Here is a 24,885-nt window from a genome sequence, read left to right on the forward strand (position 1 = left end):
GAATGGTAGTATAGGCTGAAATGGTTGCAACTTGGAATATGGCAGACAGGCAAGGCCTGAGAAGTGACATCTTCATTTTTAAAATTTTGCGTTTGTTATTTTCATTTTATTTGAAAGGCAGAATGAGGAGGGAGATAGAGAGAGACAGAGATATATCTTCCATCCACTGGTTCACTCCCAAAATGTGCACAACAGCTGGGGTTGGGTCAGGCTGAAAACAGGGACTCAGAACCCAATCCAAGTCTCCCACAGGGGTGACAGTGACCCAAGTACTTGAATCATCACCACTGTCTCTCACTGTGCACATTAGCAAGAAACTGGAATCAACATTGGGAAGCAGGACTTGAATCCGGGAACTCTACTATGGAATGAGGACATTCCCAAGAGGTATCTTAACTGCTGTGCCAAATACCCATCCCAAGAAGGAACATCTTTAGCACAAAGACCTAAAGGAAGAAAAGCAAGCTGACCATGTGGGTGTCCAGGAGATCAGTCCATGCAAAGGAAAAAACTGTGCAAAGGCCCTGTGACAGGACTGCCTGATATGTGTAGCATCAGCAGAGATGTGATTGTGATTAGAAGAGGGTAAGGGTGAGGATTCCAGGAAGTGAGACAAGAGAGGGAGCGGGGAATGTTGGAGATCATATAGCCTCACGGACCACCAAAAGGACTTTGGCTGTATTCTGAGGGATGTGGGATGAATCTGGAGGGTTGAGAGCAGCTATCAGGATGCAAGAAGGAACATGGAAACCAAGCAGGAAGCTCCTGGATCAAGGCGAGTAAGGGATATAGGAGTAAGGAATGGAGGTGGTGAAAAGTGGGTTAACATCTGAAGAGCTTTTAAAGGTGGAGCTAAAAGGACTTGCTAGTGTTAGATTCAGGTTGTGAGCAAACAATGAGATTGTCCTGGCCAGGGTAAGATCTCAGGACGTGATTTGGCAGGGAGAGAATGGAATGAAGGAGAAAGGAGGTGATCAGGAGTTTTGTGTTGGCCATGCTACATTTGAGCCACCTATCAGCTCTCCCTGGGCAGAGGCTGATACATGAGAGAATCTCAGAGGGATCACCAAAGGAGTTAATGTAAGACGAGAAGGGGCAAAAGAATGAATCCTAGGACACTCCAACATCTACATATCATTTTGGCAAATTCAACTATGTCTTTCTCTCTAGCTGCGGTTTGTAAACTACTCCAATTCTCCACTCACTCTACTTTCTTGTCACCTCATACCTCTCTACCTTTTCAAGGAAGCAACAGCTACATATCACAGAGAAGAGAAGCAACAAGCAGAAACTGAGAAGTAAGTACATCAGCAAAGTCAGATATCAGTAGAAACAGAGAAGGTGGAGTGCAGGGCTGGCAGGAAAGTCAGAACAAGGCAGTGTCCTGGAAGAAAGTGTCAAAGACACATAAATTCAATATTCTGTTCAAGGAAAATCAAGACTGAGAAACTGACTACCGGACTTGGCAACGTGAATACCACTGTGACTTGGAATGAGGGTGTGAACAATGGCAGAGCTTGGGTCAAAAGCAAATGTGAGCAGAGTAAAGTAGATGTGTCTGAGTCTTCATTCCAGCGCTTCTCCCTATTCTGAGGTTATGCCAACGGAACTGCTTTCTTCTGCACAGTTTCTTTGTCACTGACCTTCCCAGAACCTAAACATGCCACCCATTTGGGTCATCTCCACAATAACTAATAATGACAATAATAATCTTTGAGCTCTCCTTTATGACAAAACATCCCAAGTTTATTGCTGTTTCTCACACAGGTATCAGAGCAAGCGCAGATGCGTGCTCCTCTCCCAAACTAGTGGACCTCCTTGAGCTTCTAAATTTCCTATAACACTGGAAGTTTAATGCCTACATCACAGAAATTCTATAGGGGTTAAGAATAATGGATAGGGGCCAGTGCTGTGGCACAGTGGATTAAAGCCCTGGCCTGAAGTGCCGGCATCCCATATGGGCACCAGTTCTAGTCCTGACTGCTCCGCCTCCGATGCTGCTCTCTGCTATGGCCTGGGAAAGCAGTACAAGATGGCCCAAGTCCTAGGGCCCCTGCACCCATGTGGGAGACCTGGAAGAAACTCCTGGCTCCTGGCTTCGGATCGGCGCAGCTCCGGCCATTGTGGCCATCTAGGGAGTAAACCAGTGGATGGATGACCTCTCTCTCTCTCTCTCTCTTTCTCTCTCTTTCTCTTTCTCTCTCTGCCTCTCCTCTCTCTGTGTAACTGACTTTCGAGTAAATAAATAAATCTTTAAAAAAAAGAATAATAGACATAAGTTCCCATCCATCACATGGGAGTTGCTTGATGGGTATTGGTTACTTTCTCTTTCCTCCTAGAAAATAATCAAAGAACCAGAAATTAGATTTCACCATACCGAATAGGTAATCTAACTCTACCACTTAATAGTGCCTTTAAAAAGAAGAAAAATGTATTTCTCTTTTTATAGATTTATGTATCTGGAGAATTAGAAAAAAAGCATTGAAAGAGAGCTGCAGAAAGAGCTCGTGCTGGCCCACAGCTCTGGTCATTCCACTCCATGTCTGATCATTTTGGCTAATTCAATGAGATCTTTCTCTCAAGTGGTGGTTTTTAAACTACTTCACAATTGCACTCCAATTCGTGACTTGTTTTATTTTCCTCTCTGTCATCTCAGGCCTAACTTTTCAAGAAAGCAAGCACACAATCTAAATCATACTCATCAACTTTCTAGGGGCATGTTAGAAAGACATCATTTATCTCATTCACTGATTCAATTGTACATGCAATGTTATTAATTCTCCTGGCTTTCTAAACCCTGGAATCACTTGGGGGAGCTTTTAAAAACACTGATCCTTGACTTCCCACTGACTGTCCCACCACTGTGCGATTCTAATTAAGTTGGTCTGGAGTGAGGCCCAGGCATCATTACATTCCCCACTGTTAGTCTTTCCAGCATTTGCTGGCCTTAATGGGTCTCGTCCCAGCCTCACCTGTGCCCAGCAAAGCCATTCCTACACTCTACTGCTAAACACCTGTCTACCAAACGACTCTTCCTGAATCAAGGTTCATTTCTGGAGTCCCTGCTCAAAAATCTCCCTTAGGCGCTCCACTGCCTACTATGCTAGTTATAAACTACTACTCTTGGCATTCAATGGCCATCCACACCTGGCCACAGGCTACCTTAATCACCCCTCTACTACTCTATGCCCCTCCACTGTTCCTTTACCAGGAGCGATGAACCTTCCTTCTTCCAAGGACCATTTGGGTACTTAAAACCTCATTCGTGGGCCATACAAAATTATCAACTTAAAAATTAGCCTACTATATAGATTTATTGAATTTTGACTCCCACCTGTGGTTGCCTCAGCAGGGCCAGACTAAATGATTTCACAGTCTTTATATGGCCCATGGGCCAAACATTCCCCACCAGTGAGTCTATACCAACTGTTCAGTTAAACTATTTCAATCTCTGTCTACAAAAGCAAAACCTTTCTAATAATTCCATCAAAAGTATAATCTACTCAAAAAACAAAGACCTTCACTCTTTGTTATGAGAGTGATAAAAAAAAATCAGAGATTCTGTCTGCATTAGGTAATTTTTTTTTTTTTTTTTTGGACAGGCAGAGTGGACAGTGAGAGAGAGAGACAGAGAGAAAGGTCTTCCTTTGCCGTTGGTTCACCCTCCAATGGCCGCCGCGGTCGGCGCGCTGCAGCCGGCGCACCGCACTGATCTGATGGCAGGAGCCAGGTGCTTCTCCTGGTGTCCCATGCGGGTGCAGGGCCCAAGCACTTGGGCCATCCTCCACTGCACTCCCGGGCCACAGCAGAGAGCTGGCTTGGAAGAGGGGCAACCGGGACAGAATCCGGTGCCCTGACCGGGACTAGAACCCGGTGTGCCGGCGCTGCTAGGCGGAGGATTGGCCTATTGAGTCGCGGCGCTGGCCTGCATTAGATAATTTAAGAAAAGTAATCATACAACAGCTTCAGATAGCACGGGTCTGCTAGATCAGCAGGTGCAGGACATGAATTCTGCATCCCCACCTTCTGTCCTGACCCTTGAAGTTCCTCATATGCATTCTGTGTAGCCTCACGTGTGACACAGAGGCCACTGTGTAGGTTCATAATGTTCTCCCAATTGATTTATTTCACATTACTTACTCTGAAGTCAAAACAGGACTACCTCTTGATCAAGAAAACATGAGTTGGTAGCTACTACTATGAACACCCCAAACATTTTTGGTATATTTTCCCAAACTGGTAAGCCCAGTCTGATCTTTGTAGGAGGTTGGTGGGGCTGAGAACTGCAAAGTAAAATATCAGGCTTTATTTGTAAATTGGTTCCATCAGAGCCACAGAACCATGAAAATAGATTAGGGGCATTGTTATTGTTCTAGGATAATTAATCCCACGATGTTGAAAGGCTGATGATCATTATAATATTTTTTCACATGAATAGGAATAACTAATTTGAGGCTTTGGGGTTTGGAGTTTTGTATTCATTTTTGTTTTTTGGTGTGGGGTAGAAGTTTGATGACTACACTGTATTTGGATTTTGATGGTTTCACACGAAATCTAGAGGCTATGGCCCCAGGAAATAGATCTTAACCTCACTGGCAACAACTGTTACTCAAATATGCACCCTCAGGTTAATAAACAAAGCCATTGAAAGCCATTGTGCACTTTGCTTTCCCTAAATGGGGACAACTATTTCTCTCTTATGGTTTTTCCATACTTCCAAAGTCTCTAAATAAATCGTAGCAATAGTATAAACTATCAAGAAGAAGAAATATTTAAGGCGCTTTTAAAATTAGCAATTTTGAAATTTTTACTTATAAGACATGAAGATGAGTGCGACTCAGGTGATTAGCCAAAGATTCTCTAATTTGGTTGCTTTTGCTGGGAGCTCCCCATATCACCTGCGTGCACCCATGAATGTATATGAACTGAATGAAGACTCTTCTGATGGAAACACAACACTATTAAAATGCACCTGCTGGGCCGGTGCCATGGCTCACCAGGCTAAACCTCCACCTGCTGCACCTGCACCTCAGGTTCTAGTCCCGGTTGGGGCGCCAGATTCTGTCCCGGTTGCTCCTCTTCCAGTCCAGCTCTCTGCTGTAGCCCGGGAAGGCAGTGGAGGATGGCCCAAGTCCTTGGGCCCTGCACCCGGATGGGAGACCAGGAGGAAGCACCTGGCTCCTGGCTTCGGATCTACGCAGCGCACCAGCCGTAGCGGACACTTGGGGGGTGAACCAACAGAAAAAGGAAGACCTTTTTCTCTGTCTCTCTCTCTCACTGTCTAACTCTGCCTGTCAAAAATAAATAAATAAATAAATAAATAAATAAATAATGCACCTGCTGACCAAAATAAACAGCAACCTACAAAACAAGCTATTACAAAAGTTATCAAGTTCTTCTTAATAGCTCTTTCTGTAAATGATACCAGGGTGAATTTATTAAGGAAGGTCCAAGCAACTGGTAAGTATTCTTCTAAATTATACAATAATCATAAAACATTAATAAAAATGTTTTAGGCAGAAAATAGACTAGGAAGAGTAACTACAAACTGGTTGGCTCAAAAGATTAATCATCCAAGGAAACAAAATAAATATGAAAAGCAGTAAAACTCTATCTCTGCTTGGGTGACAATTACTAGTTCTGACCCTTACTATTACAGGACCAGCCATACATCAAGAGTTATCACAGCCTAAATCCATACTCCAAGCACCCAGTCTGTTCAGGGAAATTCTCTGCTTGAGGGTCTTGCAAGAGAAAGTGTACATGATGAGCCAGGATGCATGGGGGGTAGGGGGAGTCTTGAAAAACTGGAACAAAAACTCCTAAATCTAAAACATTTTTTTTTTTTTTACTTTGAAAGGCAGAGAGAGAGAGAGCGAGAGAAAGCACACTTTCATCCACAGGTCAGTTCACTCTCTCAATGCCAGCAGCAGCCAAAACCAGGAGCCAAAAACACAGCCCAAGTACCCCACATGGTTAGCAGGAACTACTCGATCCATCATGACTGCCTCCCAGAGTCAACATGACAGGAATCAAACCCAGGCACCCTGATATCTGATATAAACATCTTAACAGTGAGCTTATCCACTAAGTCAAATCCCTGTCCCTTAAGTCCAAAAGGAGGCAGAGATCCTCCTGACACTGCTTCCCTGGCTCTGGAATCAGAGACCACACACCTCAGCTGTGTTAACTCTTGATCCTGGTCCCTTTCACATCCAGATATTGTCTTACCCAAACTCATAAACCCAGCCCAGCTTCCCAGTGAGCATCCTGACCAATTCCACTGTGTTCTTGATAAATGAGTGCCATGAGCACTCAGTGCCTCCTCATCAGACTTTGACAAGGGTGACCCCAGCCACACGCAGTCTAATGGCCGGGACTACAGCTAAGATCCCAAGCAGAGGGAAGTAGAAAAGCTCAAAGCCTCCAAGGAAGAGCTGCTGATGGGTCTATAATTCGGGGGTCAAGGTTAACGGGTGTTGTGCGTGCTTATCTGATTCCCCTCCTAGGCACTACATCTTGCATGACTTCAGTGAGCAAGTCTTGCCTTGAAAGCTCGTCCACACACACTCCATCAGCATTCTTGTGGTTAGTTTGGTACAACAGTTGTGGGCCTCAAGGCTGACTGTGTCCCTATTTTGCCAGATTTGTACCACGGTCAAAACCAATTCCACTGATACAGGATAGATAAGCCAAGCTTTTCCTTGCTTTGAAACAATCAGGCAGACAAGTTCAAAATAGCACAAAGGAGAAGTGAATGGAAAAGATTTCAACTTTGTGTGGTGATTGTGTTTGCCCTTCCTTTAACTTTTTTGATGTATTAGCCACAGAAAGGTCTCCTTAAACAGAAACGGAAGAGGAAAGCACACAACCTTATCAAAAAAATGCAGACAGTTAAACCCCTTCCCTTCAGTTACACTTTTTTGAAAGCCTAATGTAAGTATCATTATTCACCGATTGCTATTCTGAAGTCGGCAGTGACGATAGCAATGAATCTATTGCCCTTCCTTTGTGCCACAAATTCTGCAAACTGAAGAATGAGGCTCTACAAACGGCTGCTTTAAAAATATCTTTTATAAAACTAGACCTGAAAAAGATGTCAGCACCAGACCCTATTAACTGTTAGGCAAGAAGCGACACCCCAGGGCGCTGAGGAGAATGGGAAGATTTTCCACAGTCCTCAAGTGACCTTTCTCCCCCGCTCTGTCTGGCAGTGGCTCCAAGTGACACTTTAGAAGCCACAAAGGGGCTCCTCCAGCTGTCCACACATCTCAAGGGAGTCACTCTTACTGGGCCATCAGAGAGACAATGGTGGAAGAAAGGAGTAGGACTTGCAAGGTGCTCTTTCTCCCTCTGTTCCCTTAGGGAAAGCTCTGTCTCCTTTCAAGGTAACTCAAGCCTGGGATCATCTAAGGCAACTGGCACCCAGCTGCCCTTCCAGCCCGCTGCACCCTCAAATCCCCAGCTGCCCCGCAGCACCTGAATGGGTCAAGGCTTCAGTGCCCTCACTGCCACGGGACACTCCACTTCCAACAGGAGCTTTCAGCCACGCACCCCATACACGGGGGCTCTGTCACCCACGAGGCAGGTTCTCCACAGGATGGCTCCCAAGAGTGGCTGCAGCTCTCACTGGTGTGGCTGCTGGGACACAGAACCTTCACTCTACAAAACAGGCCCTTCCGTGGTATCAACACAGAACGGTGCATTTTTAATTACACCATCAAAAAAGACAAGCCAGTTCTTTTTCTTCTTCTTTCTTTTGACAAGCAGAGTGCACAGTGAGAGAGAGAGACAGAGAAAGGTCTTCCTTTTCCGTTGGTTCACCTCCCCAATGGCCGCTGCGGCCGGCACGCTGTGGCAGGCGCACCGCGCTGAACCGAAGCCAGGAGCCAGGTGCTTCTCCTGGTCTCCCATGCAGGTGCAGGGCCCAAGGACCTAGGCCATCCTCCACTGCCTTCCCGGGCCACAGCAGAGAGCTGGACAGGAAGAGGAGCGACCAGGACAGAATCCAGCACCCTGACCAGGACTAGAACCTGAGGTGCCGGCGGCGCAGGTGGAAGATTAGTCTATTGAGCCGTGGCGCCGGCCCCGACAAACCAGTTCCATTACACGTACTGAAAAATGACAGCGAGGGAATGAACTAGATAAACCCTTAAGTCTCAGCATCGCCACATTTTTTCCCAACCTATTCTGCTAACTTCATTAGCCAGGTATATCTGGGTTAAATACCACCCCTGAATTATAATTATACCATAAAGGGCAACAAGAGACTTGATTAGCACTTTCCTTGTGGATACTGCCTGTTAAAGTATGCAGTGAGAAAAAGATATTTGCAAATATTTTAGAGATTTACAGAAATATGACAGAAGAGTGAATGTCTGCCTCTTACTGTACATAAAATATCAATTCTCTCTCTCTCATTCTCTCTCTCTTTTCCATTCCTTTTCTCAAGTTAATTTACTCTCCTGGGCATGCAGAGTAGCTAATAAATCATGAATTTTATTCATGTGTCTTGTGTCTGCTGGTTAGAGCAGCAGCTCCATGAAAGCAGGAAACTTCATGCTCTGAACAAGTGACTGGCACACACCAAGTGCTCAACAAGTAAACCCTGGATCATTAAGAATCAAAATATACTATCTGGACTCTTTTTTTCATCCATATTTATTGATTCGCGTTGTACCAGGTACACCACAGTAGATGCCAGGGACACTAACAGTAAACGAGATGGTCCCTGTCCTCAGAGTTAACATTTTCACAGTTGAAGTGCATCTCAGGTATTCAGAGAACAATTCTACCATTTCTAACTGCCCCTCCCTTTACATTGACATGACAAAGGCAGGTATTAGGCTTAGCAGTTAAGATGCCCAGGTCCCACATCAGAGCACCAGGGTTTGAGTCCCAGCTCTACTTGTGACTCCAGCTTCTTGATTAAGCAAACCCCAGAAGGCAGCAATGATGCTCCAAGCAACTGGGTCCCTGCCACCCACGTGGGAGAATCAGACTGAGTTCCAAGCTTTCAGCTCTGGTGTGGATCAGCTCCAGCCATTGTGGACATCTGAAGAATGAGTCAGTGGATGGGATTGCTGTCTTTCTCTGTCTCTCTGTCTCTCTCTCCCTCTCTCTCTCTCTCCATCAGTTTGCCTCTCTGTGTCTCTCAAATAAACTTTAAGAAACAAATAAATTGGCCTGCAAATAAACTACACAATGCTGAAAATAAGATTTATCACAAATTGAAGTGGTTTGTTTGGGAGATAAATTAGAAAAACAACTCTGATACCATGTACAAAAGTATTTTTTACATATTTTTAAATCCTATATTTTTTAAATTATTGTAAATTTCACTTAGAACACATTGAATACTAAAGAAAAGTGCAGGGCCGGCGCCGCGGCTCACTAGGCTAATCCTGCACCTGCGGCGCCAGCACACCGGGTTCTAGTCCCGGTTGGGGCACCGGATTCTGTCCCGGTTGCTCCTCTTCCAGTCCAGCCCTCTGCTGTGGCCCGGGAGTGCAGTGAAGGATGCCCCAGTGGGAGACCAGGAGGAAGCACCTGGCTCCTGGCTTCAGATAAGCGCCGTGCACCGGCAACAGCGCACTGGCCATAGCGGCCATTGGGGGGTGAACCAGCAGAAAAGGAAGACCTTTCTCTCTGTCTCTCTCTCTCTCTCACTGTCCATTCTGCCTGTCCAAAAAAAAAAAAAAAAGTGCAGAACATCATAGATGCACTGGAACTTTAAATTCTGACAGGCTGAAAAAGAACTAATTTCAAAGGAAGACATATGCATTCATATATTTATACATTTATGTACCTTTACATGTATATGGTATAATATAGTAAACTTCTAAAAATATTTTTTTAAAATCTGGTTAGGAGACTTTTTATAAAATTTATTCAGATATCTTGTTGGACTATCTAGATCTCTCATTAAGCTTTGCTTAAGTGAAGGGACTTCAAAAAGTTCATGGAAAATGGAATGAAAAGTCTGGTGTTGTGGCACAGTGGCTGAAGCCACAACCTATGATGCAAGCATCCCATATGGGTTCCAGTTCCAGTCCTGACTGTTCTGCTAACCATCCACCTCCTTACTAATGCACCAGGGAAGGCAGTGGAAGACGGCAAAGTACCTCAGCCCCAGCAACCCACATGGGATACTCATGAAGCTCCTGGCTCCAGGCTCCAGGCTTCAGCCCGGCCCGGCCCTGACCATGACCAGCATTTGGGGAGTGACCTACTGGATGGACGATCTCTTTCTCTGCCTCTCCCTCTCTCTGTAACTCTGCTTTCAAATAAAATAAATCTTTTTTAAAAATGACAATGCAAGTTGTCCATGAACCTTGGGAAGTCTTATGTTTTCACAATGCAATTAGAGTTGAATCTGTTTCCAATCCTCAACTATAGAAATGTGCATGTTTAAAACTAAAGATTCATTCAAGTATTGATTAAGCTCTCAAATTTTCTGAAAGTCTTATATTCCTTATATTATATTATATTACTTATAATTAAACAAAGTTCATGTGTAAAATAAAAATGTTTTCTCAAATCCCACAGACTACTTGCTAACCTCAAAAACTTTCACCACTCAAAGAAGATCCAATTTATATGTGATAATTACTTGCTCACTGAAAAATACAAAAGAGAAAGCTTCTCTCCTACCTATCCATACTATGAGTCCTTTTGGTTCCCCAACATCATACAGTTAGGTTAACTGTCCTTGCTAAAAACTAACAGAAACATCCCTATCTACAAAAAATGGCCAATTTATCAAATTTCAATCCATAACTACCAGAATGCCCCTGCTCTCCCATGTCTACGAAAAAAGCAGGTGTGGCAAACAGTGCATTCTCAGGAATAATGAACATTTCAACAAATGATTCACTTGATTTATGTTTAAATTAATTTAATGATTTCTACCAAAGCAATCAATAAGATTTCAATTAAATGCAGAACAGTGCACACATTCATGCACACACAAATAATTAGTCTGTGTCTCAGGTATCTAACGACTTAATCATTTATAGGATAGACACAACATACAAGAGTCCACATGTGTTATGAAACACTAAGTAAACACAGATTTCAAAAGCGATCCAAGAGGAATTAAACTAAAACTGGTATTAGTGGTGATATATAGTTAACAAATATGCCAACAGGAGATCTAAGATTATCTATTTTTAAAAGGTTCTTTGTGTTTCCTTCTTTCTATGAGGAAAATGCATGACTTCTGGGTAATCTTTGGCTCCTGAGAGCCTGCCTGGCTCTGACCCCGTGTTGGACTGACCATGAGCTTCTGTTGCTCTTTTGCTCTTGATGGTTTGCCTGAAATGAACTACTGTTGCTTCCTGACTTCTAGCTTCTGTGTGCTTCCGGAGTCAACAAATTCTGCGTTCCCGTTCCAACATCTGCCTTGGTTTTCCTCGTCTTGATTAATCACACTATTCCCACAATTCAGAAATGTGCTGGCCAGCAAATCAACAGCAGAACATCCTGGAATAGCTGCACAAAATGGATCTACTCAGAATCCAACTCTCCCACTTAGGAACTGACCAAAAAGTCTTTAGGAGAGACTAACAGAGACCTAAGCCTTGAAGGCAGTTGTGAGTTAGACATGGATATGCAGTGCCTTATGTATAACAAATACACAATACATGATGATTTCCATATGACTCTAGGATACTTTTTCCTGGAGACTCTCAAATATAAAGCAGTTACACAAAATCTCCAAACCCCCTTAATTTTTTTTTCTATAATCAATGAAAGAAAAAAAAAGTAGAGAGCTATTACAATGGTATCTGAAGAGATAAATCTTCAACGAGTTTCTATGTAAGAATATATTCTTTTTAAATGTAAATAATCTAAATTATGTTTTAAATGCAAGGGGCTTCATAATTTCATGGTAAAAACAGATGTAAAAGGAAATTATATTTTGGTGCAAAAAATTAAATCCATGAAAACAAGGAATCTTCAAACAGTTCATGGAAATGTATATTATGAAAAAAAAATGCATGGATTTCAAAATATGTTCCACCAAAGTAAATATCTTTTAATTTCATTTCCCACAAATTTTTTCAAGTTTCTTTATACAACAGGTTCTTTTTTTTTTTTTTTTTTTTTTTTTTTTTTTTTTTTTTTTTTACAGGCAGAGTGGACAGTGAGAGAGAGAGACAGAGAGAAAGGTCTTCCTTTTGCCGTTGGCTCACCCTCCAATGGCCGCCGCGGCCGGCGCACTGCATTGATCCCATGGCAGGAGCCAGGTGCTTCTCCTGGTCTCCCATGGGGTGCAGGGCCCAAGGACTTGGGCCATCCTCCACTGCCTTCCCGGGCCATAGCAGAGAGCTGGCCTGGAAGAGGGGCAACCGGGTTAGAATCCGGCGCCCTGACCGGGACTAGAACCCGGTGTGCCGGCGCCGCTAGGCGGAGGATTAGCCTGTTGAGCCGTGGCACCAGCCTCAACAGGTTCTTACACTACAATAATCCAAGAATTAATTTAGACAATTTTCTGAGTACCTGAGACTAATGCATCACTGGGAGTTTCAGAATGTGGAAGAGCCAATTCTTTGTCTTCAATATTTATTCTCCACTTCTTTGTTTATTGTTGGACTCCCCAAGTGTGACCTGGGCATATGGCTGTCCAACTAGCTACCATATTTATCTCGGACTCAGTTAGAGTTGGTTTGTCCATGTTACCCAGACTAGGCCATACAGACAAGAGTAAAATGTTTGTAATTTCTGGGTCCATCCTTAAAGGAAACGCTTACCCTCCACTTTTTCTTCCTCGTGTGTCCACACACACACACACACACACACAGAGTCTCTCCACTAGGCTCAAATGTGAAAGGGTTACTGGTAAACTAACTCTAACAACATGGACAACAACAACTCAGTTGAATATTGGCCTCCCACCTTTTCTACACACAGGAACCACTTGCAGAAACCTACATAAGATCCTGATGCCAGGCTCTCAACCCCACAGACTCACAATTAATCAGCACAAGGGCATCCTGCAATAATAAAGTAGAAGGAACAAGGGTCTCTGACTGACCTGATTTATCTGGGCTGCTAAATGTCAAAAAATTAAATAATCAAAGCTCCAAGAAAGGACATAAAAAGGCTGTGTTAATTACGTTTAACTTCCCTAGTCACAAACAATCCCTCTGCATTGTTTAAGCTACTGTTATTTGCTCTGTGATAAAGCAGCTGAACAAATATCCCTACAAAAATACATAATAAACACAAAAAGTTCTGGTCTTCAGAAAAAGAATACATAAGTACAGGTTTAAAAAAACAAAACAAAAAAATCCCCTAAAGCAAAACTATGGTCAAAAAACAAAAAGTCTAGTTTTATTTTAATCCAGGAAAATCATAGATGAGCTACAGAAGACTGAATAAAGAAAAACTAATAATATTTAGAGTATTCAGTTTCACAAAACAAGGGCAGAAATATATTAAAGCTGCCAATTTATTAATGATTTGCATAAGTCAATAAGAACTTAGTATCAGAATATGATGATTTTAGGACAGAGTTAAAAAAATGTTGATTCATCTTACAGGCCCATTTTTTATCAGAGATAGTCTAAACTATTTTATTCATTTTTAAAATTTATTTTATTTATTTCAAAGGCAGAGACAGACAAATCTCTCATCTACAGTTGACTCCCGAATGCCTGTGATTCGTATCAGCTGGGGATGGGTCAGGTTGAAGCCAGGAGCCTGGACTATAATCCAGGTCTCCCATCGCATGGTAGAGACTCAGCTGCTTAAGTCATCACCAGTGTGCACATCAGCAGGAAGCTGGAATCACAACTGGAGTCAGAACTTGAACCCAGGTACTCTGTTACGGGAGGTGGGTGTCCCAGGCAGCATCTTCACCGCTGGCCCAATCACCCTCCCCTGGCTATTAAATAAGAAATGGTCTCCCTGTACTTTGTGGATCTGTCATCCTCAACATGTGACTCTCGTTTCATAGACAAAAAAATGGCTGCTCCCACATCTGCCATCACATCCCTACGTCATCCAGGGAAAAGGGAGAAATGGAAAAAGAGCATGCATACTCTTCCGTTATAAGGGCACACCTTGGAAATTACCCATACCATGTCTACTTACATCCCACCACCCAGAACCTGTGCGTATGCTCACATTTCCCTGCAAGGGAAGCTAGGAAATGCAGTCTTAACCCGGACAATCGTACATGGAGCTAAAGCTCTTTCCATTATAGAAGAAAAGAATGTAGAGTATTGGAGGGATTAGAAGTGTCTGCCAGAGGTTCCATTAAGAAGTACAATAAAAATTGAAATAAAGTTATATCTAGAGTATTCCAAATAAATTGTGTAAAAATAGAAAATATATAAATGCAAATCTATCTCTATAAAAATATATTAAAGTTATCCAAAGGCAAATATGATATGAATATACAGAATGAAAAATGAAAGTCTCCTCCAGCCCCATAATTTTATCTCTGAGAAAATAACAATTATTAAATCTTGGAATATGTGGGTATGGGAGCAACATTTAGGTGAATGAATAGAGTTTAAAAGTGTCTTTCCATTGATCTTCCTCTAGTGCTACTGAAAGAAACAAAGCTTTGGAAAGGCAACTGTCATTTCTGGAATCTTCAGATTTCTTTCTTTGGGGCAACAATCTCACAAAGAAAAAGGAGCATAAAACCAAGGCCAAGTTGAGGCATTACAAGACATTAAAGGAATACATCAACTTTCATTGCACAACTCTAAAAATGTGTTACATCTACAAAGTATCTAGTACTGGCCAGAAGCCAACTTAAAAAGATAATTAAAATGGCCAAAGTGGCAAAGCAAACTCAAGTAGATACCAATTCTTTTTGACTCTCTCTGAGAATTAAAGTTTTAAAAAGAATAAAAATGTATGCCCACCCACATTTTATATTGCTGTATTCTTGACACAAACTCAAGATTTTTTTTAATATCAGTATTCTAAATTTAACCAGGAGTCATTTCTTAAGTATTACACAAGTTAACCTCTTCAAGTGAAGAGCTTCTCTTTTAATGGAAAATATGCATTTTGCATTAATGAGAAAACACTGTGTCCTTGGCTTAGACATTCTCCAGCAAAATAGATACTCTTTTTATACACTAAGCTATATGATAAGGTTAGACTACAACAAATTAAAGTCTGAAATGATCTATACAACCTAGAATTATCTGGAAATCATACCCCCAATTTAACTTATCAATGTTCTTTAAATCAGAATTGAAGTCTTAGACCAAATGCAATGGACTGACCCAACCAACACTCAAGCAGTGACACATCTCCTAAGGGATGTCTTTCTTGGAATTTGTATGACTTGAAGTAGTTAAAATGTTGTAAATTAAAGAAGATCTTGATTTTAATGTCATAAATACAACCTTAACAAATTTGAATTTTAGTAACTTTAATAAATTTATTAAATTATTTAATAAATTATAATATGTGCATTAAATTAAATATTCATAAGTAAGATTTTTAAAGAATTAATGCAAACAAAAGCACTACAACTATGTATGGATTTCAGACTTTTTTAAACAAAAGAAACATCTCTAATTCTATTTCCAATATTTTTTAATTATCCTCCTATTTTTAAGTCAAGCAAATAGTACTCAAAACACATTTAATTTTATTTAGTATTAAAATGTAATACCAGGTACATAGTAAAAGAACACTTAACAGAACACTGTTAAGGCAAATCATAATACAATGTTATCAGATAAATCCATGCTTCTTAAATGTAAAAGGGTAGTTCTATAAATATGCACCATGGTTTAAAATACTATTGCCATTATGTCCAAGACACAAATATAGCTATAATAGATATAATAAAACACGGGTGCTTACCTCTCTATTTTGACTTCTAAATGTACATGTTGTATTTAAGAAAGTCACATTTGAAAGAATAATTAATTGTACAAAGATAATGATATATCCAACCTTCAATGTCCAAGTTTAGTTCCCTTTTCTACTCTTGAGAATGCATATTCCAAATCTTTATTATTCCTCTCAAGCCAACTCAACTTTCAGCAAGAACAAACAAGAAAACAAAACCAGAACAGAACATCAGACAAAAAAATAAAGAAAGAAAGAGGAGTTTGGCTTCACAGAAAATAAAGACCACCCAGTAGAAACGCTAACTTTCCTCTGCCCTAATTGGCCCCTGGCCTTACATATGCATCCCTTGCCTCCTCCTGGCTCCCAGGCCTGCCCTCCCCTGCATTCCCAAAGGCCCCTCTGTCAATCTCAGGACCTTTCTCCATCTATGAAAACCTCCCTTATGCCTCCCGGCTTGGCAGAGCAAGGGGTCAGGAGCAGGCTATGTGTCCATTAAGCAGGCCTTAGCAAGTGCTCAGTCCATGAGGTTGAAGAGACCAAGGGGACGGTGCTAAATGTGGAGTGTTGGGAGGGAGAAGAGGAGGAAGCAGTGACAAGGAATCAGGACTTCACAACAGCTGCTATGAATGTCAGGTCAGCCCTCTGAGATAGTATCAAATGTTTCCCAAACAGGAAACTGAGGCACACAGAGGCTGTGTCGTCTGCCCAAAGTGACACCATTTGTAAATTTCAGTGGCAGGAATTTAATCTGTGTCCTTGGAATCCCTAACCCATGCATGCTCTGTCATGCAATGCCCCCCCCCCCCCCACTGTCCCTGTCACAGGGTGGAGGCGGAGCTCCTGGTGAGCAGTGAGCATTCACAAGAAAGCACACCGGCTGTCCCAGAGAGTTGTACAAGCTGTGCCCTGGAGAAGCAGCACAATTTTAAACCCATACAAGTGTCGCCTTGCCTAGTCTTGCCTAGTCTTAATGTCCGCAATGACATTTTGCTATGACTAGGTCCTACAGCAGGTTGGCTTGCCCTGGAGACACTGACCATAACCTCCTTAAAAATGCTATTTGCCTTCTGCAATGCTCTGTTGTAGTTGCTTTAACTTCCTTTTTATGTATCTTTCCCTTTGACTGACCCATCATCCTCAAATACTCCTAGACTAAATCATCCCCCTTCCATTGCTAACCATTTCTCTCTTTGTATCTGCCACTAAATTCCTCGAATAATTTCCCCATGGGTTTCCACCTTCTCAACTCCACTGCTGCCTCAACTCCTACAGTCTGGCTTCTATTCACACACATTACTGAGGCTAAAACCCCAAGGACATTCTAATTGCCAAATAAAATGACCTTCAGTTTTCACATTTCCTATTTCTCCACAGTTATAGCCTTGAAAGAGACATTTCTTCTGCAAACTAGATGCTTTCTTGGCTTTCAAACTATCACGTTCTCCTACTCCTTTGATTCAACCTTGACGGCTCAAACTCAGCTATGCACTGTAACTTTTAGCACTGGCCTTCCAATATCCCAGCTTTAGTGTGTATTTTTTCTTCTTCTAATTGCTCCTTCTATGCCATCCCATCCACAGGACTAGTTGCGACCCAACACACAGGACTAGTTATTTTCTAGATCCCTCACTTTCGCCCCAAATTCCTTCTTAAATTTCACATACCTAATTTCAAAAATCATAGCAGAATTTGTGTCTTAGCTCAACATGTCCAAAACCGAATTCATTTTCTTCTACCCCATGCTGTTCAGTCCCGGGCATTCCACTTCTCGGCTAATAGCACTACTCATCTAATTTTCAGAACCAGGAACCTACCATCCCCCCTAGATCCTTCATTTAAACTTCCACTTCAGGGAGAACACAACTAAAGGTTCTACTCCAAACCTGTTTAGCCATTGCTGGGTGTTAGAGTTTTTACAATTTGGTTTTGGATTTGGGGGTTGGTTGGCTCGCTGGTTGGTTGGCTGGTTTTGTTACTTCTCAGATCAGATGTACCACATTTCTTGCCCAGATGGCAGAAACCCTTAATGGGTAACCAAATTCCCATTTTTGTTCTTCAACCCTCTTGATGGAATTCTCATACCAAGAAATAAATCTAATGTCAATAAGTACTATTCTTATATTAAGATCACTGTGTTAGAAGAAAATCCAATTATGCAGATGAAATCCCAAGCTTAAACACGCAAACACTATAGAGGATGGGCTGTAGCCATATGATAAATATGATAAATACTCCAAAAATCAGAATTAAGAAAGAACCCTATTTGGTTCTTGGTATGTTTGCTACAGGAGGGAGTCTAGATGTTTGGATGGCAGCTTCCTAATACTACCCTTCATGTACACACATTCGGGCTGATGACTAGGAAATAAAGAGCCCAGGTAACTCTGCCCAGCCAGGAAGATCAAATGGGAGCCATCCCAGAATGAACAGGAAAGCAGGGCAGTGTGTGCTGACTCTGACAGCGGAATCACTTTGGAAAGAGCAAAAATCCGTATTGCATAAGTGAGACTGTTTATGGTCTGTGTAGTTTCTATGATTACTGGCCTGTACTCTCCACTCATAAACAGTAGTGACTTTCTGAAGGTTATAACCCACCCCAGATTATGAGGAGTAAGGAGAAGGCTCCTCTGTGCTCTTGTGAGGATGAGCTGAGGCCTCTTGAGGTGAAATGAGGCCCCATGAAGCAGTGGGAACAGGAAGGAAAGAGAAGAAACCCCAAAATGAACCCCATGGACAGAGATTCAGAAAATCTTGGCCTAGCAACTTCTTCTCGTGGAGGCTCAACCTTGGAGGCCTCAGACTTGTTCTCGCACATAATTTCCCATAGCTTATAAAGTCGGAATTCTCAAAAATGGAACACCTCTCAGACTGAACTGACTACAGCTCTTCTCCTACCAAAACTCAAAAGGCTCGCAGAATTTATTGCCAGTCTTGAAGAAGGCTTCAGCAACTGCCGCACGCCAAGCTCTCCACACCAAGGTCGCACTGCACAAGCCACTCTTTGGGGAGGGTTACTCTCCACCCAGTCTGGCCCAGCTCCATCACCACCCTTCCTGGAACTCCTCTTGACTTCCAGACACAGGAACTCCCTTTGCCGCTTTGCTCGTGGCTCTGCGGTTGCCCCTCCTATGCGAAGTTGTGATCATCTCTGCCCTCGGCTCCTCCCGCCTCTAAATTATGAGCTTATTGTGGCTATAGCCATGTCCTACTTCTCTTTGCAGCTTCAGTATCTAACAGAAGTTGCATTCATTGGCCCATGCTGCCATAACAAAGCACCACAGATTGAAAGCTTCAACAGAAATTTATTTCCTTACAGTTTTGAAGGCTAAAAGTCCAAGATCGGGACCAGTGTTTTAGCATAACCATTCAAGCTGCCACCTGCAACCCTGGCATCCCATTTGTGCACTGGTTCGAATCCTGGCTGCTCCACTTCTAATCCAGCTCCCTGCTAACACACCTGGGAAAGCAGCAGAAGATGGCCGAACAGGGGAGACCCAGAAGCAGCTGCCGGCTGCTGGATTTGGCGTGGCCCAGCCCTGGAAGTTGCGGCCATTTGGGGAGTGAACCAGAGGAGAGTAGATCTCTCTCTCTCTCTCTCTCTCTCACTGTCTTCCTGTCTCTCTAACTCTGCCTTTCAAATAAGTAAAATAAATCTTAAAAACAAATAAATAAATAAAAGTCCAATATCAAGGTATCAATAGATTTGATTTCTCTAGAGGCTACTCTCCTTGTCTTACACACATGGCCACTTTCTCCCTGTGCCCTCCGTGGTCCTCCCTCTGCATGTTCATCCCTGGAATCTCTCTCTGGGTCCACATCTCCTCTCCTTTTGAGGACACCAGTCAGGTTGGATTAGGCTTCACCCTAATGACCTCATTTTAACTTAATCACTCCCTCCCCTTTAAAATCCCTCTTTACAAAGATACCTCCATTCTGAGGTGTACCATATGAATATTAGGGTAGGGGAAAACAATTCTGTCTGTAACCCAAGCCTTAAGCAAATGTGTTGAATAAATTCATCTTCTCAAAGAGTCAGGTCATGACTGAACAAAGTTGTTTCCAGATTCATTCAAACTCTGCTTTGTTTCCCTGTTTGTTTGTTTTTCAGAGCACCTGGTATTTACAAAGCACTGTGTTTAGGCTAAGAAAAGCCTACATAGGAAGTAAATGCACAATCCCTGCTCTCTGGAATTTACCATCTAGATAAGTGGTTTTTTTTGCTGCTTTTGCAAAAGCATAAGTCACAGGAAGGTGGGGGTGGAGGGAGAAGCCAGGGTGGAAAGCCCTTACCCATAAAACTCAACCCCTTTCCAGGCCCCTGCAAGGGCCCCTGGAGGTTCACGGGTCACCATCTGAGAAAGTTAAAAGACACTCATACACCAGGCCAAATCATATAGTGAATATGCAACTGCTTAGTGTCAACTGCAAGGCTTCATGCTAACTATGTTTCTTGTTATGTACAAGTATACTTCAAAAAGTTTGAGAAAAATGTACCTAAAAGATAAATTTATTTTGGTGTAAAAAATTATGAAATCTGTACTTTTTTTGTTTTTAATAATATGCATTTACATGAACTCTCTGAAGACTTCTCATAGACTATATGAAGTGTTCTGCTTTAAAGTCTATTGAGCATTTACAAGAACTCCATGAGAAGGACTATACTGACAGAGGGAAATATGGAAAGCAGAAGCAAAGAACAGACTCAAAGGCATAGAACGGCGTGTAGGATAAAATAGAAATGGAAATTATATCTAAGGATGACCAACACAAGTGGCTCTTGACAAGTGCAGCATCAGATGAAATAATCTACTTAGACAGCCCTCCTGTGAGCAGGCACAGAGTCAAGGCCAATGCCTGTATCATCTCGTCCTCATAGCAACCTTGATAAATGTTACTATTTACCAGTTTATAGATGAAGAAAAAGGGGCTTCAGAAACTGAGGAATATGTCCGAAGTTACACAGACAGAACTCAAATTCAAGGGTAGCTGAGGTCACAGCCTGGACAACAAATTTCAAAATCTTGAGTTCGTGACAAGACACATTGTTCAATGTCTTTTGTCTTAATGTGCCCGCAATGTGAAATAATCACATATTCTGGCTTGCCAGGAACAATCCTGGTTTACGTGTGTATCCCAGTGCAATGAAGAGTGATGCTTTTCACTGTCAGAAGTGTCCCAATTCAGAAAATAAATTATTTGGTCATGTTGCATGAATACCACTAGTGGTCACTCAAAGTGACCATTTTTAGGACATGGTGCAAAATGAACGTGTGAAGTCCCTTGTTCAAAAAGCAGCAAAGGGGGAGGGTGCGGCTAGGAAAGGTGCTGAAATCTAAAGCTGTTTTCTGTCATGGATCTGTTCCACTCACGCACCATTGTCCCATCGGACTTCACTTGCAAAATAAAAGTTGAAAGATAAAACTGGTAGGAATTTCAAGAGAGGAGTAGCAGACCATGAAACCAAGCATGGGGTCCCACGCTCAACACCCTGTGCAACTGCACAGGATGCACACCCACCAAGGGCCCAGGTCTGCCCTTTCTCTGTCCACTCAAAGGGCCTGTGATCTCGGCATGCCACGTCACCGTACTGCAAACAGGAAACAGGTTGAAACCTGCTATTGTCCAGACTTCAGACATTAAATATGAGTATCTATTACGTCCATACAATCATTTCTTTAGAAAGAATGTTTGAGAATATGTGAAGCCCAAAATTCAGTTTCCCAAGAAAAGACAGACCATAACTTCAAGCAAATTAGGTCATTCTCTACCATGTTATCTGTGACCTAAAAATAATTAATCTATATAACATAATCTATCCATACCATAATCTAAAAGGAAAAACTCAGAATACATGAGATGAAATAACAGTGTATTGCCAAGTCTAGATTACCTCAATGCCTGATTTAAGTCATGTTTCTGTTTTAAAGGCGAGGACTATATGTTTAATTTGAATTATTGCTTTTTTAAAAAAAAACATAATTCATTTTTCATTTATTTGAAGGGCAGAACAAGAGCGAGAGGAAGAAAGAGAAACCCTCCATCTGCTGGTTTACTCCCCAAGTGCCCACAACAGCCACATCTGGGACAGGCTGAAGGCAGGATCCAGAAACTGAATCCAGGCCTCCTCCTATGGGTAGCAGGACCCAAGCACTTAAGCCGTTGTCTGCTGTCTCCAAGAATGCATTAACAGGAAGCTGGATTGGAAGCAGAGTAGCCAGGGCTCAAACCATGACTCTGGTATGGGACTCGAGCGCCCTAAGTGGCAATTCAACTCACTTTACCACAGTGAAGCTACAGGAAGTTAAGAGCAAATAGAAGAAAAAGGACATTAGAATTTTATGGATGATTTACGAATCTTAATGTAGGGGGAAAGATGATGGAGGAAATGATCGATTCATTTATTCATTCAATAAGCATCTATTAAGCAGCTACAGTGTCACAAATGTGACACAAAATGCTGGGCAGACCAGCAAGGTATGTTCTTGTTCTCATGGAGTTTACAGTCTAGTAGGAGGAGACAAATGTAAACAATGAATGTGTCAACTACCTTGGGTACAGTGGAAGAAGTAAACACCAAGCAGAACAGGAACAAAGCAAGGCGTGCCTGGGCAGCAGGAGGTGACCTGAGCCCTGAAAGGCCAGCAGGAAGCCATCAGGGAGAAGCAAGGTCCTGGTAGGTGACCAAGTAAAAGTATCTGCCCATTTAATGTTGCTCTAACACACAGAAAAGAAAATTAAATGAAGAATTATGAATAGATCTTTTGGGCGTTGAATGATTTAAAGACCAAAGAGAAGCTGGAACCCACTTTGTTTAGGATGATATTCAGACCAAGCAGTGCATTTGTGTGTGTCCATATATGCAAGCACAAATAACTGGCAAAGAAAAGGAAAGGTGAAGAGATCATAATTTCTGAAAGAAATAGGACAAGTGAAACTATAAAATTGCATTATACTTGTGAAAACAAACACACAATTTATTTTATGCCTCCCATACTTTCTTATCTAATGCTATATAGTAGTACTAACTTTTCGGTTGCAACAATCAGGTGTTAAGATTAAGATAATAACTGATATTTTTAAAATAAAGATGATGAAATAGGTATTCAGTGTCGATTAGCTATTTATGCAAATTAGCATTCTACGCAGTACTTCACAAAGGAGTAACTCAAAGAAATGATGCAGCTTCTTCAAAAGTCAAAGGGCTTTGTCACTAACAGTTTCATAAACACCAAAAGTGAAGCTATTAAAGGTCAAATCTCCTTAAAAACATGCTTTCTGGGGACAGTCATTCCTGCATGGAAGTGTTCTATAATTCTCTCACCAATCACAAGGATGCTAGCAAATATCTGTACAATTCCAAAGAATGTGGCTATTGGGGGGTCAAGTATACTGATTCAAGCCAACCTGCACACGTTACATCACTTGAGACATTTTTCTTTCCTTCTTACCATACAAGAATGAATTTCCTCTCTCATGATTCTACGCAGAAAGTTTACAGGCTTCAGAAAACCGAGCAGGAAGTGTGACATCTGAAACCCTTCCTTTCTGACCAGGAACTCTGACATGGGTGGTGGAAGGAGAAGAAGCTTAGAGGGTCTGAGTGAGATCCCGAAGGCTAACACTCCTGCATCATGAGTGATGCTCTCTCAGGCACCTGGGCAGACGGGATCCAACCCTCAGGTTCTTTACCTTATCAAAAGCAAATCGGGAAAAAAAAAAATCCAACTTGTGTGCGATGCCTCAGAAGTTAACTTTCATTCACTACTGCCCTTCCTGCCCTGAAATGACTGAAGCATTTCCAAAGCAGACGTCAAGTAAGTCAAGCCGAAACTTAGCCAGAAAGTGCACGCCCGCTTCCACGACATCTCAGGTTGTCAAGAACGACTTTTATGACACCACTCTCATGGGCTCAGTAGGAGCACAGGACCAGGAACTGAGCAGAGGACAAATTTAAACCGGGGCGATGGACACTGTAGGACCAGGACGGGGTGCGCGCCACATGTGGCTTTAATATTCAACAGCTGCTAAAGATCACGACCGGTTGCTCCTTCTGTTCTCCACCCCACTGCCCAGAATCCCATGTCTCCAAGATTATTGTAACTAAAGGCACTTCATTGCCATACTATTTGAATCACCAGTTCAAGAGTCTGCAGACGCGAGGGCATTGTTGTATTGTTTTGTTTGTAACTACCTGTACCTGAATGTGGCAGACCCAGACCAGACCCTTCATCACCAAACCAAAGCAAAACCACCACCACCGGGGAGGGAGAATGGAGGGAGGAGTAAAACAGCGCAACTGAGCAGACCGGGGAAGGGGCACCTTAAGGGGAGATGGGCAGCCGGGATTCCCCAGACAGGAGCTCTCTCCCTTTCGAGCTAACTTTTAAGGCCGGGAGCTCTCCAAGACCCTGGCGACTGAGCGCGTCTCCAAGCTTTAGCAAACCCGGAGAGGTGGGGGTTGCCGGCAGCGTCCGCGCGCGGACTGGGTCCCGGGGCCCCCGCGCAGACAATGCGGCGCGCGCTGCCCGCGGCCTCCCCGCGCCGGGACCCTGAGGCACCGGGGCCACACTCACCGACACCAGGAACTCCAGCGTGCCCACATAGTCGCGCTCGGTCTTCTGCAGCTCGCTGAGCACGCACACGCGCAGGCGAAGCTGTTTCTCCAGGTCCTTGGCGCTCTCGGCGCGGCCGTCCCCGCGGCTCTCCTCGCTCATGGTGGGCGGCGGGACGCGGGGCTGGCGGGCTGTGCTGCGCGCTGCCCGGCGCGCCCGCTGCTGCCGGCCGCCGGCGGCCAGAAAGGAAAGTTGCCGCCTGCGCAAAGTCCGAGGAGGGACGGGCGACTTCACCCTCCCGGGAGGCGCTGGGACTGGGGCTGGGGGCGCGGGCGTGCGGGCCGGACCTCCGGCGCGGGAGCTTGGGTCTCTGTTGAGGAAACTCCCCGGAGAGGGGGCGCTGGTCCCAGCCCTGCGTGTCCTGCGGCGCTGCTGTGGCCTCACGCGGCCCGAGCTGGAGGAGCGGCTGCTCCGGCAGCCACAGCGGTGACTTGGACAT

The 24,885-nt window shown here is 43.2% G+C and overlaps 1 protein-coding gene across 1 annotated transcript in view; it reads right to left on the minus strand.

Annotated features, from left to right (window-relative positions):
- Positions 1–24,548, minus strand: part of PREX2 (phosphatidylinositol-3,4,5-trisphosphate dependent Rac exchange factor 2) — a 338,025-nt gene extending 313,477 nt beyond the window's left edge. Inside the window, exon 1 of the mRNA XM_062188384.1 lies at positions 24,408–24,548. Coding sequence (XP_062044368.1) covers positions 24,408–24,548 — 141 coding nt within the window. The remainder of the gene's footprint in view (positions 1–24,407) is intronic.
- Between the last annotated feature and the right edge of the window lie 337 nt (positions 24,549–24,885).

The sequence above is a fragment of the Lepus europaeus genome, chromosome 4, assembly GCF_033115175.1.
Source record: "Lepus europaeus isolate LE1 chromosome 4, mLepTim1.pri, whole genome shotgun sequence".
NCBI classification, from domain to species: domain Eukaryota; kingdom Metazoa; phylum Chordata; class Mammalia; order Lagomorpha; family Leporidae; genus Lepus; species Lepus europaeus.